Source organism: Cyrtonyx montezumae, unplaced genomic scaffold (assembly GCF_038088225.1).
Source record: "Cyrtonyx montezumae isolate F1298 unplaced genomic scaffold, pur_monq_1.0 scaffold_4, whole genome shotgun sequence".
NCBI lineage: Eukaryota > Metazoa > Chordata > Aves > Galliformes > Odontophoridae > Cyrtonyx > Cyrtonyx montezumae.
The window spans coordinates 20,730,504-20,749,483 of record NW_027072045.1 but is presented as its reverse complement, the minus strand read 5'-3'; the positions used below and the strand labels follow the sequence as shown (position 1 = coordinate 20,749,483).

Below are 18,980 nucleotides of genomic sequence, written 5' to 3'. Positions count from 1 at the left end.
TCTGAAAAGCAGATTGCAACATCTGTGAATACACCTGCTTTCTTTTAAATGAAAAAGTTTTCATACCCATGTGAATTAACTGACATAGCCTTATTAGTTCAAAGGTCCTTCAGCTCTTTAATTGCTCCGCATTAAGTTTCTTGACCTAAACTGTGTATCATTATTACCATAATTACAGCTTAAGGAAATCCAACCATTTCAAAGAGTTTTCAAGTCCTGGAACAGGTGAAAGTTAGTTTCTCATCAAGTTATGCCTTGCAGTTCACTGACCTGTGTTACAATTTGTGTTCTTAAAATGTTCTGTCACATATTTTCCTAGTACCTCATGAAGTTTCCTACTCTCTTAGGACATCACTAAGATCTCTAACATTTTCCCTCTGCCCCCACTCATCTTCAGTATCTTGTAATGACCTGCCTGAGAGATTGCCAAAACTTGAGTCAGTAAACGGATTCACAAGTTAAGCAAGTGCTGACGTAAGGGTGAATACAGCAGACTACGGACATCTAGTTTTCACTGTAAATATGATGAAACTCTTTCCTCGTGCATCTACACCCCTGTCAAAAGACATGCAATCATGCAACATACTAACTTAACCCTGAGGCTATAAATTCACTTACAGGCCTGAAAGTAACAATTACCCAGAGCAAGGAGCTGCCTACAAGAAGCTCTCTAGCTCCTAAAGCATTGGCCATCTTCCTTAAGAAGATGCAATTGAGTGAGGCACAAACATACCACGGCACCTTGCTGTTCAACTCTTGCAGAAATACACCCACTAGCCAGTGTTACACACTTTCCCTATTCCCTCAGTGCTTTCAGATACAGCTCAGCGACCGGCTGATGCAAAGATTCTGTTCTTTGCTCTGTTCAGGTTTCTAAGTTCAATATTGTTAGAGCAATTCATTAATGAGGCTAGCATACCCCCTTAACAAAGTTCAGCCTTTTATTTTCATTGAAAAGTACTTAACTGGAGTTCAACTGTAGATCAGCTTAACACATTAGCCTAGTTGACTGCACTGAAACTCAATAAACGGAAAAAAGAGTCGACAAAAATCAATAAAGTTACTGATGTCGTTCTTGGCAACTTCCAACATCATCTTACAAGAAGATGCCCTTAATACCAAACACCAAAGAAAAAGCAGTACTAAAAACCATCCAGGCAGCTTAAGTCAGAGGATCATTTCACATAACATGCTAATGCACAAAAGAGTGAACAATCAGGATATGCAAGGCTGCTGGTAACATAAAGCAGTCCATACTAGCATCCAGACTAAAAGTTAGGATTTTCTATCAAACTGAGTTGTGAACACAGACTTCTAAGCACAATTTTCAAAAATATCGGAGACAGACAAAAATGTGACCATCTTTTACATGGGGGAAAAAAAATAAAAGAAACAATTATTACCTCTTCATGAAGTACTTCCTCAATTTCTCTCCATATATGCAGACATAAATTAAAGATCAGAAGAATCACCCTCACTGATTGTTTTTTGAGTGCAATTGCAAAAGAATCTGACTGAAAGCCACCAAGCCCTTATTAGCATAGGCCTTACTGTTTTCTCTCTTTCAGCAACTGAGTATTTCAGGATGAAAAGAGCATTCAACTATTTCAGGCTTCCTTGTCTGCCTACAGAATGGCTTTCCACAGTTTAAAAAAAAAACAAATGACCCTTTCTTGCTTTAACATGAGATGCTTCTTGGAAAGTGACAACCAGCACAGCTTCGTTAAGGGCAGGTCTTGGCTGACAAATATGGTAACTTATTATAATGGAGTAACTGCACCAGTGGACAAAGGAATAGCCACTGATGTCATCTACCTGGACTTCAGTAAAACTTCTGCCACAGTCCTCCAAAATATTCTTCTCTCCAAACAGGTAAGATATGGATTTGATGGAGAGACAGATGAACAAGGAACTGGTTGCAAGATCATACCCAGTGAGTGGTGATCAATGGCTCAATGTTCAGATGGAGACCAGTGAGGGAGCAGTGTCCCTCAGAGGTACTGGGAACAATCAGTGATCTTAAACACCATCAATAACATTGATAGTGGGATCATGTGCATCCTTGGAAATTTAGCAGATGACACCAAGCTGTGTGGTGCAGTCAAACACACCTAAGGGATGGGATGCCATTCAGAGAGACCTAGACAGACTGAGCAGTGAGCCCTCATCAGGTTCAACAAAACCAAGTGCCACGTCTTGCACTTGGGTCACAGTAACTCCCAATATCAGGACAGGCTGAGGAACGTAAGGCTGGAGCACAACCCTGTTAAAAAGGATCCGGGGGTACCTGTGGATAATAAGCTGGACATAAGCAAACAATGTGTCCTCACAGCCCAGAAAGCCAACTGTATCCTGGGCTGCATCAAAAGAAGCATGACCAGTAGGTCAAGGGAGGGGATCCTGCCCCTCTACCCTGCGCTGGCGAGACCTCACCCTGAGTACTGCATCCAGGTGTAGAGATCTCAGTACAGAAAAGATGTGGACCTGTAAAAGCATATCCAGAGAAGTGCCACAAAAACAATACAATAGGTGGAACACCGTCATTATGAGGACAGGCTGAGATACCTAGGGCTGTTCAGCTCAGAGAAGAGAAGGCTCCTGGAAGACCTGATAGAGCCTTTCAGCATTTAAAGAGGGGCTGTAAGAAAGAACAGACTCTTTGGTGAAGTCTGTAGCAATAGGAAAACGGGAAAATTTTAAACTAAAAGAGAGAAGACGTAAATTGGACATTAGGATAATGTTTGGGTTTTTTTCTTTAAAAAACAATAACAGTAGTGAAGGACTGAAACAGGTTGCCCAGACTGGCCTTGGACAGGGTCAGGCTTGCCAAGCTCTAAGCAACCTGATCCAGCTGTAGACGTGAAGTTAGAGTTAATGATCTTTAAGGTACCTTCCAACTCAGAGCATTATATGATTATATAAAGACAAAAGGCTCTCTACTGCAACTCCAGGAAAAAACACAGTCATCTCTAAAAGAAATGCAGACAACCAGACACTAGTTCCACTGTGTAATTTTTTTTTTTATAAAAAGCAAAAAAAACACACCTGTCTTAACTTGACACTGCAACACTGATCAGAACAGGGAGCAAAAGTCAAGAAGGCAGATGCTGTCACATTTGCAATCAGAACACCTCTGTATCTCAGAAGTCTCACAAACTAAATGCCCTCAATAAAGAAACAGCAGAACAGTACACACATGGCACTGCTAGCTACAGGCCATAATAGATCTGTAACACAGAAGACAAACTTCCATAACTACATATACTTCCAAATAAGAAAGGAAAAGTGACAAGTTATGAACTTACAATTCTCTGTAGTGAATCAATGAGGTTCTGGAGGTCAATATCATCTCGGTACGACTTAATGTTATTCTCAAAGAATTCCTTGACTTTGTCCCGCACCCAGTCCTGGAACAAGACAGCCAGAACTGCCACTGCCAACTCCAACAGAAATATAAACACAATTGTTCCACAGAACTGTAAAAGAAGAAGTCACATATTAGAAGATATTTAGCCCCGTTGAACGTGTCCCTATTTCAGTTCTTTCACAGAATCACAGAACTGCAGGGGCTGGAAGGGACCTCTATAAATCATCTTGTCCAACCCCCCTGCCAAAGCAGCTCCATAGCCCAGGTTGCACAGGTAGGCATCCAGGAGGGTCTTGAACATCTCCAGAGAAGGAGACTCCACAATCTCTCTAGCAGCTTGTTCCAGTACTCTGTCATCCTCACTGTGAAGAGGTTCCCATGCACATTTGTGTGGAACTTCCTACGCATTAGTTCGTGCCCATTTCCCCCTGTCCTATCACCATGCATTTAAAAAAAAATCCACAAATAACCAGGAAAGGATAAAGCTAAAACTCTCGCTCAGTACACTTGTCATAAAAAGAATGGACTGCTAAGTGCATATTTAATGCAAAAAAAAAATAATCCTAGAAGAGTTACCTTTTCATTTTGGTTACGAGAACTCAAGAGTGAAAATAAGCAGTAATCCACAGTCATTACAGCAGTTGAATTATTAATACATAAGAATCTGCAAAATATAGGGCTTTGTAGGCTCTTTTCACTTTTATAATTTATTTTGCCCTGTGTAACTGGTTCTAAATTTAAATAATGGAAATCTCAAAATAAAAACAAATGTTTCAGAAATTTTCTGTTAGTCTCTTCAGTCCCCAGTTTCTGACCACTAAACATTTAAAAGAGTTTAAGTTCTTAGCAATTTTGTTTGCCTGAAGCCAAAATACGATCTCCTAACATGAATTTCCAGATTTGTTTCAGAACATCATACTTTGTGCTATTACATATCAAACTACATTACAATCTACAATTCATAAAAGCATCACCGCACTAATAGAATGAAATAAAAAAAGTAAAAAACATTCTCTAGGGTCAGGAGTAAAATACTTGGGTTTAGATCTTTTATACGGTCCCTTAAAGAAGTTTCTCAGGGACTTAGTTCACCAAAAACACTGTAATAAACGAAACGTCATAAATTATTTTTCTCCTCACCCATGAGGTCATACTTCCACAAACACATTAATTCATACATATAATGACGTTACTTACAAACTTCAGAAGGCAGATGTTTTCTCTCAGCGCTCCCACACAACCAGCAAATCCCAAAGTAAACATCACTACTCCCACAACTAAGACAAGCACCACTGGATCCAGACCATGAAGACCAGTCACCTTGGTTAGATCAGATAACACGCCCTGAAAAGCAGGATAAGAAACATGACACTACAGTCTTTTTTATTTATCATTAGGAATTGCCATAATACGAACAAGACTCCAAACAAATTGGTTGCAAATCCTTGAGTTTGCAAACTGAGACCCACTTGGAAAGGTTAGATCACAAAAGAGTTGACGATATCAGTTTTCTTTACCTCAGCAAATACTAATGCAAAGTCAGAGCTATAAACTCTTAGTAAGTAAATCCAGTGCAGTCTAAGCATTTCAGACTACCTAGGTCTATTTGCCAAACATACTTCCACAAGATGGTGCCAAAACCTATTAATACTATCACTGAGTATTCATATAGGTTGGAGGCAACAGAATTCATAACATATCAATTTGAAATAGATCTATCAGGAATACATCAAAGTCATTACATAAAAATCCTTCCAACCTTGATGTTTAGGTGGCAGAAAGGAAGAAAGAATGCTAACCACATTGAGATATATGGGTGATGCAAGGCAGAATTTGAGACAGGAATTGAGTCTACATTAACATATGATAATACAATTACCTTGAAAGGACGATTAACTGGTGTTTCAAACAATACTTAAATTGATACCAGCTACCCTTAAAATCTCAAATAAATAACACAAGATTTTCAAGTAATGAACAAGAACACGATGCAAAAACCAAAAGACACTAACAGCTGTAACTATTTAAGTTAACATGAATACTTCGTAGGGACATTCATTCAGGTAGGCTTGCAGTGGCCCAAGTTTTTCCTCACAGGCTGAACATTTCGAAGAATGAACACTTTCCCTTTAAAACAGAAAAAGAATGAACGTCCCTTTTTTGTTTTAAAAAGTATGTGCATAAGATATTGAGTAGACTTGAAAAAGCTTACAATTTGTAGAAGTACTCTATCAAAGTAATGCAAATACTCATTTTGCTACTCAGATATTTATACAAGAGCTAAGTGCAAAGAAAATACATTTTAAGAGAATTTTTCCAAGGTATTCTCTCACTTTGTATTTGCATACCTGGCTAACAAAAATAGTGCCTTGGAAGTAAAGCATTTTAATGAATAAAGAAAAAGTTAATGTTGAAAAACTTCATCAGTTGATAGAAAGACACTGATTAATAATGCTCTTGTGATACATATGAGTTTGCCTTCCTTCACAATGTGTTCCACAACAGATCCTGTCAGAGCCATTAATTTGGTGATCGCAAGACAGCAGACATGTGGTGTTCATGCTTAGTTTGTTTTTAGATTAAAATTGACTGAACAAACAAAAAACATAATAGAATTCAGAATTACCTTGCCACTGCTGATCACTAAGAGCTGAAATAACCCATTAAAAACTGGTCATGGGTTAGAGATTACCTATCATTCAAGAAGTCCTGAGAAACAAAGACTTTTATAGCCAGTACCATCAGGGACATTACCCTTACAAACAGTGAAGCCTCAAAATAACTATCATATCTGGTCTACTGGTGAATTGGAGTCCTACTTAACCACACCCATGCCTCAGAAGTGCTTTCCTCAGACACCACAAATAGCAAAGACATGTCAAGACTAAGTCCGTGTCTTTGTGCAAGCAATACACTATGAAACTAATCACAATATGAACAGGATGCTGGAAGTTTGAGCTGTTTCCAGCTATCCACTTCCCATATCTAAACTCAAACTTTTCTCAGATAACTTCTTTTGCAAGAAAACTTCCTCCGATCAAAGCACATTGTAAAGAAAAGTAGACAGGAACTAGGGTCAGTTATTCACTCTGGGTTCAAAACAGTCTCATCAAGTTCACATTTGATATTTGCAACATTCTCTTTCTAAAAGAATGGGGATTCCTGGTCTAAAGAATACATAAAGTAAAAAGTCCTGAAGGAAGGAAGTCAGTCAACAAGCACTTCAGTTCAAGGGACTATCTCATCCCACTGTATTCATTTTAGGATTCTTCTGCCTGTGACATTCGATGGATGGTATTAAGACTTTCCCCTCTCTCCCCACAAAAAAAAAAAAAAAAAAGGAAAAAATCAATAATTTAAAATACCATTAACATGTTAAGAAATGCCACTGAATTAGACTTTGAGATTTTTTGTTTTCGAAGGTACAGGAAATATTTTCAATAAGCAGATAACTCTACCTTCCCTTCATCCTTGCTGATAATGGCTGTTATTTCTACTAGATTTACTTGATACAAGACATCAGAAACTGAGCTGTTTTTTTTTTTTTCCCCAAAAATGAAATCTGAGGAAGAATCTTATATATGAGATAAAGGCAAGCACCAAGTTACATTAAAAGTGACTTCTGGTGCTAGTATAAAAAGAGAGGTTGCAAACGTAAGTAATTGTAAAGCTCTTCACAGCACCACCTTTTACAACTACCAAGAATCTTACAGGTTCTTTCCTTACACATGTTTAGGACAAGAACTGCCCATCTCAGTTCTTTCCTTACACATGTTTAGGACAAGAACTGCCCATCTCAAAAGTGAAAGAAAACCAAAGCATACAGAAATAAAATCTAATAAAACCTGAGGTCGGGGTCAAGAAAATAAAAAAATTAAACTCAGCTTTTAGGTCTTATTCTCAGACTTTTACAACCGTGAGTGAAAAGTTAAACAGAACATGCTTTCCACCTGTTTACCACTTCATTTAGCGTAAGCCCTATACTACTATCTCAACTGAAATGCACTGGCAACAAAAGGTAAACATGGATTGTCTTAAACATCAGTACAGTTCACAGATAGTTACTGTTCTGAGGTACAACACAAGTTACTGACATACCTTTAAGTAGTTTACATACCTCTGCATACAAATGTATACAGATCAGTAGACTAAAAAAATTAGGCTAATTATAGTCTAGGTTAAATCGCGCTCTCCTGTATCAGAGTTCTTTTTCAGAACTAGACACTGTATTCTAGGTACAGCCTCCAGAGTAAAGAACACTGTTGGAAGCATCTCCTACACCAACCACTGGCCACATTAGTACTAATACAGCCCAGTAGTTGGATGGCTGCCTTTACCTCAAGGCACACTGCTGATGTTCAACTTAACAACTGAAAGAAAACCAGGGTTTTTACTCCCAAACTTGCTTTCTAGGTAGTGAGCCCCCACTCAGTTTGTACTGGTGCCAGGTTACCCCATCTCAGGGGCAGGATTTAAAACAAACAAACAAAAAGCTTTAATGAGGTTCTTATCAATCAATTTCTTCAAATTCACTATAATGGCCGTGCTTTGCAGGAGACTGCTTCCTCTCCATTGTTGAAGCAACCTCAATCAACCTCTAGCTTCCCAGACACTTTTGTGTTTCCCCCTTGAAGTGATTTTAAGAGTTTTTTTTCCTGACATAACAGCTCAGTGTTATCTTGCTTCTAATAATGGACTATTACATTCATACTCATTTTCTCTTAATGATTTCCACAGTATCTTTCAGGCTACATACTAACATCAATCTAACTTTTACTGATATAAACTTAAGATGTTATGCAACAACTTTTACATGACTGTTTAAAGTAACAAAAACCACTTAAGAGATCATAAGTATAGCTCAACTAGATAAAAACAGCTGCATTTGAGTCATCAGCATGATAACGTATATCAGGGTGGGTAAGTTTTTTTTTTTACGAGTTACTTTCAACACTTGACACAAAACACCATGTTCTTTTTGATACATTATCAGCACGAAGAGATACACAGCATTTACCTCCAGATAGATTCCTCAGTGTTGTTTTTATCTGTAGTCATAATGGAAAAGATGATAAAAAAAATGCACAAAAATGTTAAAAAGATCCATGCACTACGAGACAGGATGTTCAAAACTCGTCCGTACTACCTTTAGTTTCCCCGTGGGTTTACCACTGCAGCGCAGCTTTTAGAATGTTTTTCTTTTACTTCCCTTCTATTGCACACTGAAATTTATCTGTAAACAGGCAGATCCACAAAGACACATGCATACACTATTGCTAAAGAATGGCACTAATATGAAAATGTCCACACAGCAACTGACATGAAAAGTAACACAGATTTCAAGAGCTGTTCAGAAGTTTAAGAACACAGGAAAAGCTTTCAAGTACTTATTTGTAGAACAGACAGTAGAAACAGTTCAGGCAAAATTCAAGAAATAAAGACAGGAAATGTCAACAATTTTATCTATGCTTAAATTTTGAGTAATATTAGTGTACTATGAAGGTCAATTGGCAAACTGAACTAGTCGTTTCCAACCACAGAGATCATACATGCCTCTTTACAGAACAGTTTGAAGCAGAGGAGATTATATGAACTTCAGAGAATAAAAATTCAATATAAGGCTGACACCTTCTGAAGCACACCTTCCATAAAAATTAGAAAATTATTTTATAGCAGGTGATAAACATATGTGCATGGAGTTAGGCTACTTACTATATATTCACGATACCACTAGTCTAGTTGAGATTAGAAGAAGGGAAGAGGAGAATAAGCCTCTGCATTTAAATAAGACACTTTCATGTTTTAAAAGAGAAGAAATACCAGAACCACACTATGTGGTTAGTTTATCTATACAAAAGCTCAATAGAAATGTTACGCTACCTCAGTAATGAAAACGTACCTATTCAGCAGCACTGCTCAAGAGCAAAGGCATGTAACCTACTCAGTTAATTAAAATGTAGATAAGCCTGATAGCCACTGTCACTTTTTCCTTACTGTTGCAGTCAAATATTATGAAAGTAGAAGCATGACTCACAATGGGGTAAACTATTCATTTCCACTCCTATATGGCCTCCTGCAATATGTGAGCTACATAGGTACGTGCCCATAGCCTACCTCCAATTAAGGAAGTCACGTAGCTCAAAGAAACTTCAGCAAAAAAAGAACAAACAATTATTACTGAGTTGGACCATGCTCCCCAGTTTTCTTCTCTACTTGGTCACAGAATCAGGACTGTAGCTTCACAGGAAGCAGCTAACAGATGGCCTTAAATAAAAACCCTACATGAAGATGACCTCAGAGATGCATGCTAATTTTTTTAAATTTGTAAACATCTTTTTCATCCCTTCCAAATAATCTCCCCCCATCCCTTTATTAAAAATAAGTACATTTATAAAAAAATGCTTTCCAAAGAGAAACAATCCGTAAGAACTACTCAAAGATTAAATTTTCCGTTTAATTCTCTTAATCCCTGCTCTTACAAGTCCAGAAGGAAGCCTAAACATCAAGGGATACAGTCTAATACCCAATAACAGGCAAGAATCAAACTCCAACTACCTTCAATTTAGAAAACCTGAGCGTGGTCCCGAGCTCTGATGCTACACTAAAACCTCACTGCTTCCTGAGGAAATTGTTTTACTGGAGCAGGATAAGGCAGCCACTAAACAGCGTAATACCAGTCATTTTTACCCTTACCTTTTCACTCCATGCCCACAGTCCAGCTGCAAGGAACGCCATGCCAGCTAGCTAAAGCAAAAAAAAAAAAAGAATTAGATATACTTATCAGTGAGAAAATGGAGAAAATGCACTTAAACATTTATCCAGTAGCACTACTGCTCAAATAATGTCTGCTGTCCAAGATAATAGTAATGGAACATTCCTCCTCATGACTCAATCTCTTCAAAAGTTCACTTACAACATTTTTATTGCATTGAATTTCTGTACTGTGAGAACTACTTTCAACAGTATTTAAAATTTGATTACTCACTTATTTGAGAAACATATACTACATTCCATAAGACTTCACTAATTGACTTTCAACTTATTACCTATTACCAGCCCCAGATCGCAGCCATGCTCAACTTCTAATAACTTCTATGTCAAGACCCAGATTAGCCTCATACTGGCTGTCTTTCATTATAATTATCATCCTAATTACAATGGAATAGATTCTTATCTCTCTCAAAGTATATTCTAATTAGTCTGCATCATTCTCATCTTTCAATATGAACATTGCTCTTATTTCTTTATACAAAATGTTCAGTTCCACAAACCACTATTTTTACCAAATTATTTGTCTAGCACTCATGCAAACTAGCTGAAAGAAAAACTGAGTTTACTGGGAAAAAAAAAATAACCTTAGATCTATTTTGAATCTGGTAAGACTATAACTTAACCCAACATAAGACATAAGCAATTCAGAATTTTCACTAGAAGTGGCCAAAGTACATAAAGCTGCTTTGGTAAATTTAGCAAAGAGCACTCAATTATCACATTCTTGCTACAGAAACAAGAATCTTTATTTATTTATTTAGAGATGCGACTACAAAGACAACCAATTTGCAATGCAGTAAAATATTTATTTACCTAAATGAGATTTCTCTGCTTTAAGTACCACATGAAAAATACTTAAGATATCTCACTTAAAACTTCTGTAAAAAATACCATGGGCAATAAACACGCCTCAGAAGTTAGTGCAATCCAGCAGACCCAATACAGAGCACCCCAGAATTAGCACCAGGAAGCTAGCTAGCCTCTCCATACCACTCTTGCACAAGAAGGTAATCAAATGACTGCTGTGAGGCAACGGATCCAGTCTGAACTGGAAGAGTTTTAACCTTTACCAGCCCACTGAGCCAGTCAGAGGAAGAGAAGAACAGACAGCTGAGAAGTAGCAATGCTAACTAGAAGTGGTCCTGGGGAAGAGAGATAAAGTCAGCCAGTTCAAAAGAGAAGCTTGTACAAATCCATCCTACAGCGAAACCTAAAATTAAGCAAAAAAACCCTGGACTACTCAAATCCCATGCCACAGAGTCACTAATGCCATATGCTGCATGAAAGGTTGGATCGAAACATAAAAAGCAATTCAATTGCACCCTTCTAAACAAGAACCCAGAACCTAGTAGCCAACATTCAGTCTTCTCCTGTCCTAGGATTGAAAAATCCTAAGAATTAACATACTGCATTGAGCTTGAACCTCTACTTGGATGAGGCAGAACACTGATATCAGTTAGAAGAATCACAGAACAGCTTGGGTTGGAAAGGAGCTCAAAGATGGCCTAATTCCAACCCCTGAAGCTGGCAGGGTTGTCACTCACTAAATCACACAGTAGATCAGGTTGCCCTGGGCCCCACCAACCTGATCTTCAACATCTCCAGAGACAAGGGTATCCACAGGATCTCTGGGCAGCACATGCCAGTGCCTTCTAATGCTCTCAGTGATAATTTTCCCCTTCAACATCTGAACTAAATCTCCTCTTTTAGTTTAAAATCATTCCCTCTTGTCCCATCACTATCTACCCATGTAAAAAGTTGATACTCTCCTGCTTATAAGCTCTCTTCAAGGCCACCAGCAGGCCTCTTCTGAGCTTTCTCCAGGATGATCGAGCCCAGCTGTCTCAGACTATCCTCACAGGAAAAGTGCTCCAGCCTTCTGAGCATCACCACAGCCCTCCTCTGGATCATTCCAACTATTTAACATTTTAACTTGTGCTGGGGTCCCCAGACCTGGATACAATACTCCAGATAAGACCTCACAGAAGTAGAGCACAGGGGGAAAACCCCCTCCCTCACTCTGCTTGCCACCCCTCTTTTGATGCAGTTCAGGATACCCTTGGCCTTCTGAGCTTCAAGCCCACAATGTTGGTTCATGTTAAGTTTTTCCATCTATTGGGATCCCCGCAAGTCTTTCTCTGCAGGGCTGCCCTAAATGAGTTCTCCTCCCAGTCTACAGACATACACAGAATTATCCCAAACCAAATGCAATACCTTACACCTGGCCCCACTGAACCTCATTAGATTCTCATGGGTTCAATTTTCAAGCCTGTCCAGGTCCCTTTGGATGTTATCTCTTCCATGGTACCAACTGCATCACTCAGCTTGGTGTCATCTGCAAACCTGCTAAGGGTGCACTCAATCTCTTAAGCTATTTCATTGATTAAGATGTTGAAAAGCACTGATCCCAAGACAGACCAGTTCCCAAGCACAACACAAACAACCACTTCAATTAAATAGTGCCTTCCCAAAGTAATGGGATTCCTTAGATTATGCTATGAGGATCACCCTATGAACTGAGAACACAGCACCAGCTTGTTTTTCCTATCTAGGTAGTAACTAAACATAGCTCCTGCAATAGGACCCTTACATGCAGATAGCTTGAGGCAGGCTGACACAGTCAAAGTAAGTAGTAATGGGAGTGCATTCCCAATGAATTGAGTTTCAGTATACAAAATGTTACTCAAGGAAAACAATTTCCACACTCTGGTAATTCCTGTTTTCCTAACAGCTCCACCCCACACTGGAGCAATCAATAGCCTACAGCCTTCCCTTCCTATCGTTTTCTCTTTCCTGATTTGTCCACTTGAGATCAGGAAACAGCCTAGTGGTGGATTCTTTCCTCTTTCTGGCCCAGCCTTGCTGTTTTTTCTGTTCCTGGAATGTAAACTGCAAAAGCTAAGAAGCCTGATACTTGCCTAGTTCTCTTACTTCCCAAAAATGAGCTTGGCAAAGTATTGCAGAGCTTAAGAAAATTTCTGCCCTTCATCATTATGTTCAAGGCAAAAATCACCAGTCTCCTGCAGTAGGAGTCAAATCTGCCTCCCCCCGACCCCCCCCCCACACACACACACACAGAAAACCCTTAAGAAGCACATTCTAACAAAGATAACAGAAATAGAAGACAAAAAGCAAGATGACAACAGCTAAAAGCTATTTTACTCTCTCCTGTCAATTTAAGGCAGTTAACTTGCACACAGCCTAGAAGATTTTAGCAGACAACACATGCAATCCTTCACTTAAAGAGGCACATCCTAGCTGATGTATAACTCTTGGACTACCTCAAAGGCTTTAACTGGAAACAAAAAAGCAAGCAAAGAAGATGGGTAGCTGAAGTGATTCCTTATATTCCATAGGCTTTATAAAGCAAAAGCTGAAGGTTCAGATCAGAACAGCACTCCACAAGACAGGGCACCACCATGCTCCACCCATTCCACTGACTCCTCTGGGGCTTTCACAGCAAGATTAACCCAACAGCAGAGTGAATCAGCATAGCTAGGTGCCAGAACCAAGCCCTTTTTCTGATGTTATTACAACTTCTTAATCTCATGACACCAGATAAAGCTATTGGAGTGGGGGAGATAGGAAAGGAAAACCCAAAAAGCAGCTCTGATACTCAACAAGAGGTCCAGTCTTGCTGTAGATGTAATATCACTTCTGAGCACCCACTGTAGGGGGCTGTTCTAATAGTTGCAATATCTCCTCCTCACTGAATGAGTATACTTGGAGAAGTTTGCTCTTATTAGCATGCTTGAACAATATGAAAGCAAAGGAAACATGCATTAAAATTGTGTCCAAGACAAGCCTTCCTGTGACCTCCATTCCATTTCTTACAAGGAAAAGCCAAGCACAAGGAACAGAGAAATGACTACAAATCAGTCATACACAGCTCAAGGTTAGCAGAACTGAGGCTTCTATTGTGAAGCTGTCTATGTGAAAAAACTTCCAAAGAATTCAGATCCACAGATTTCTAGAAGTTGCCTAAGCTGTGAGCTTTCATTACTAAAAGACTGTAACTGAACTGTATTTTCTCTCTTTGAGCTCACTATTTTGTTCCACTCCAATCTATACTATCTGAACCTACAAAATGAGAACAGGACAACGTACTGAAAAGTTTATATAATTCTGTAAGACACAATATATTTTCAAGTTCACCAAGTCAACTATCTTTAGAGCTACAACGGGAAAGTCAACAACTGCAACTTCATTAAATATTACAGAAGAACAAAAGCAGCTTCTATGTATTAACATGCAAATTATCTGGTCCATGAATAAACTGCCATGATTTGAGACACATATGAGCTACCATCATACTCCAGTACAAGCTAAAACTGGCCAAAAATTCAGCTGCATTGCTGACATGCCATCCCATATACCTATTATGGTGGCAACCATTATTCTAAGGAACTCGCATAGGGAACTGAAAGAATTATAAAATACAGTGGGGAGGAGGGGAGGGGAGGAAACAAACAAAAAGACAGAGCTCCATTTAGCTGAGATCAATTTCCAAATGGATTTGTTTGCACAGACAGTCATGAGAGACCTGAAAGAAAGTATTAACTGCCTGGCACAGGAAAAGCAGCAGAACCACCTCTTTCAGTCACAGCTCACTGCATTCAGCAGGGCTCCTGGGCACAGCTCTGCACCTCACCCCATGCAGCTGTGCTGCTTTCACAGAAAACATCTCTTAACAGCCCTGCTGTTGGAGTATTCATATCTGATTCTGGCAAGCAAATTTGTCCTGCAAACTATGCAAAGCGAATCAGGATAGTAACACCTCTTTAAATGCTGATTTTTCAAGAGACAGTTACCTCTCCTTTCTGGTTTCATAGGTCTCCTAAAGCATTCTGGGTTCCTAAAGCATTTCTTTTATTTACTTTGTTCTACACAGCACAAATTTGTTCAATTAAAGAAATCAGACTAATTGTTTAAATCAGATTGATATATCATAGACTCTTGAACCACTGTGCCAGCTAAAAGTCATGTATTTGCTTATAGGATCATCTACCCTCCTACTCAACCTTTTCTTTAACATACCCTGTTCTGCAACTAAAGCTGCTTTACCAAAAGAGTTGTAATTATACCACATCAGCATGGTAACTTTTCAGCAGAAGCCTCAGACCATGCACTGTGTAAGCTAACACAACTATTAATGCTTACTCAGAAAACCAGTTCTCAGTCAAAAAACTCAGCCAAAACCCACAAAATATATCTCAAGTTCTCATCAGTATTTCCAACCATCTTAGAAAGATCCTTTACGGCAAAAAAAAAAAAATTTTGGACCTTCATCAATAACTTCAAAAGACTTATAAAGATATATAATTAACTGAAAAGTAGCAACTACTCAAGGAATTAAAAGAAAATAGAGGGGAACAAAAATGAATTACCATGAAAAAGCAGTGACAAAATCATTGATAGTCTTCCCAAAACACAAAACAGTATTGGTTTTTCATAAGCTGTTTATGTAACAAGCAGCACATTGTGATGCATTCACTACAGAGGAAGACATCTAGCACTGTTCTAACCTTCAGGACTCAGGTTACCAACAAATCTGCTAATTTCTTCACATGCTATCTGGTTTGAAGCAACCACTCAGTAATGAAGTGATTTCTCTGAAAATCAGAGCTTCAGAGAATACAACCCAATGTGACTTCTTACTACACCACATTCCACTACCTGAACACAGGAATCACACTACACAGAAGAAAAACTGTACAGAGCTGCTGGCATCTGAGGACATACATTACAATGCATGGCAATCCTCAAATGCCAGGGAAGGGAGGGAGAAAACACCACTTAGGTACAACAAACACTGGCTGTATAGTAATACTGTGCCCAATTAACCTTCCCTAGAAAAGCAACTCTACACAAATAAACAATGTTTTTGGCCCTGTTATCCACACAAGCCCCTGTTGCTTAAAGCTACAGCATCAGGTCAGAACAGTGTACTAGCAAGAGGTTGTGACAGTAGCTAAAGATTCAGTGGTTTCCAACATTCAGATTTCTCTGCCTGTTTTCCTTAGATCTCTAACAACTTAAGGCTGTCTGAGGACAGCAGAAAACTCATGAGTAAGCACCTCACAAGACTCCCGGCTCCTCTTTCAGCAGTGATCCCCTACACAAATCATCTTGTTTCAAACAGAAAACTGGGCCAGATCATTTCCATAAGTTCCCTTGAAACTACATTTTTCTATCATCTCTAAACTTAGTTTTGCCCATCACTCATGCAAATTCAAAAAGGATTATTCTCTATCCTACAAGCTGCAGGAGCGGCCAAAAACCAAAAATGCTTACCCAGATTATCGGAACTTCATGTGGGTTAAACAAGCAAAATACCGAGCCATTATTGACAAATATAAACAAAAGTCTGTCACCTGCAGCTTATGTTCAGACATTTTTTGGCAGAAGTTAATACAGATTTAGGTAATAATTACCTAAACCTTAAACTTTACAGTCTAGGAAGATGAGGTGACTCAATGAATAGTGACAATGAACAAAAATAATTAAGTCTTTACAGATCTCAGACAAGTCAGGATCACGAAAATTAACTTTTACTTTCAACTTGCACAAGCTGTTTCAACAAATACATTATTCTTTCATTCTTACTATCTGACCTTTCTGACTTTGAAAAAAGCCTAACATATTTCAAAGAAGCTAACCAGACTACACATGCATTTCAACTCCCTATCAGAACGTGAACTCAAGCTTTTAGCATTGTGCCAAGTTAATGCATCTGCTCTTCACCATAACTACCTATGCCTTTCCATGAAATCAACTTCCATTACCTCAGGTTTAAACTCCTCATGTTTGACCTGTAAGTTCTGAGAAGAATCATCAGGTTCAACTGATCAGTACCTTGGCCTTCATTTCCAGATACATGTTAATTATTTCTAATGCAGTGCTATGCATTTATCTTTGAATAGACATCTTTCTTGAGGTAGTTAGGTGCTTCAGTCATCTAGATTATCCTAATCATCTAAATACACACCTGATACTGCTGTCTCCTGAAATTAAGGAAAGTAAACATAAGCCTACTTTACAGGCAGGTTAGTCCCTAACTATTTCAAGATACGTATAGGCAATTTTGTTGCCCTTGGAGCAAAGCCTTCAAGACCTTGACTATACTGTAACTCTTGACAAGACTACAGTGTAGCACCAGCTGTTGATACATCTCTGCTGCAATTCTTCAATACCCTGTACACATCGCAGCACTGCTCCAACACCAAGATCAACGAAGATCTGAGAGGATATATTTGAAGATACTTATTTTAAAAGGGAAACAACCTAACATATAACTTAAGTGCACTTAAAGGCAAACGTAATGTTTCCCCACACACAACCAGTACTTAGTGGTCTCCAACACTTAAAAGACAGTGATTTCACCAGCAACAGCTGAGACTATACTACTTGCTTTTGACAAAACCTTAAAGCAGCTCTTTCCCTTCTGCATTTAAAAAAAAAAATTCTTTGCTTCACTCATTTACCTTCACTCACAAGGTAGGATAGGAGGACAGAGCAAGGAAGAAAAAAACTGGGGAGTTATCATCCAAATCATTTTCAAAAGTAATTAATTTTTTATATGGGACAGGCTTCTGCACCTAAAAAGCACCCAGGACATAAGCTATAGATCATCCTCCTGGCTTCAGTTAATGATTTTAACCTGCTCTCAAACAAACATGGGGGATGTTGAAGAAAATGAAGCACTCCCAAACCATTTCAACTTGTACATTTTATACTCACCCAGAAGACAATGTTGTAGCTGAAGAGCAGATATTTGTACCAACAGCTGACTTCTGCATTAGAATATCGGTAATAGTGCATCTTCTATAACACGGTGTCTGGAAAGAAGAAATAACAAAAACAGTGAAGAAAATTTAATACAAGATTTTTTTCCAGCTTTCACTGTTTTGAACAAGCTATGGTAACCTGTACCGCACACTGTCCAGAAACTTATAAATTTCTGCTTCCCTCAAACTCTAAGATTATTAAGCAACAAATACTTATCTTCTTTAAACACACAAACATGGCAAGAGTGAGAAGCATCCAAAGAGGGAGCTGGCTAAATGGCTAGCCTAACATCTGCACCAACAACTTCACATTCATCAGCCTTGTCATCCCTCAAAACCTTTGCATTTAGATGGACAGCTACTTGGACTTTTGCAGAAATCTGCACACCAACAACCCAGATAGCAAGACATTCAAAGTGCTTATCTGGAACATCTGTGTCTATACCACTAAATAGAAACAGCACTTACATTGCAGAGATAAGGTTCAATCACAATTGTTGCTCAAACACTTCAGAGAACTGAGCGTTTACAGAGCGTTATAAATAACCCACCTCTGCAGATACACCATGTACAGAAAAACAGAGGACAAGCTTTCAATATGAATGCTAAAGCTGTAAAGACAAAGCAGGCACCCACCCACCCAAGTTTCAGAGGACTGACTGCATAACAAGTACTGCCTACGGCAGACATCAAGAAGCAGCTCCAGATTTCAATCCTCCATGAACTGAAATGTTTTCTTCCCATAAGATGTTTGGGAAGCACTTGCAACAGAAACAAGTAGAGAATTTTCCCAATACCTCCTAAAAAACAGACTTCAAAGAATACATGGACCTGGGCAGCCACAGAGTACATGCAAGATGAATAAATAAATAAAATCAAGACACAAAATTAAGCCTAACTAGCTATGTCTGAAAAAGCCCTGTGAGTTAGCTATAGCTTCAAGAAGGGAAACTAGTTTCTTCTAGATGGCAATCTATAGTCGTGTTTATAAAAACCTCCATTGAAAAACAAAGGACAGAACTACATATAGACAGATGTTTTTAGCCCAAGAGGCT

General features: G+C 38.7%; 1 protein-coding gene across 1 annotated transcript in view; it reads right to left on the bottom strand.

The window, feature by feature from the left end:
* The window catches only part of TSPAN14 (tetraspanin 14), a 197,389-nt gene that overhangs the window by 164,143 nt on the left and 14,266 nt on the right, over window positions 1-18,980 (bottom strand). Inside the window, exons 2-5 of the mRNA XM_065747003.1 lie at window positions 17,879-17,976; window positions 10,061-10,111; window positions 4,565-4,711; window positions 3,306-3,476 (exon numbers count right to left, since the gene is read on the bottom strand). Of these exons, the coding sequence (XP_065603075.1) occupies window positions 3,306-3,476; window positions 4,565-4,711; window positions 10,061-10,111; window positions 17,879-17,959 (450 nt within the window). The 5' untranslated portion in view covers window positions 17,960-17,976. The remainder of the gene's footprint in view (window positions 1-3,305; window positions 3,477-4,564; window positions 4,712-10,060; window positions 10,112-17,878; window positions 17,977-18,980) is intronic.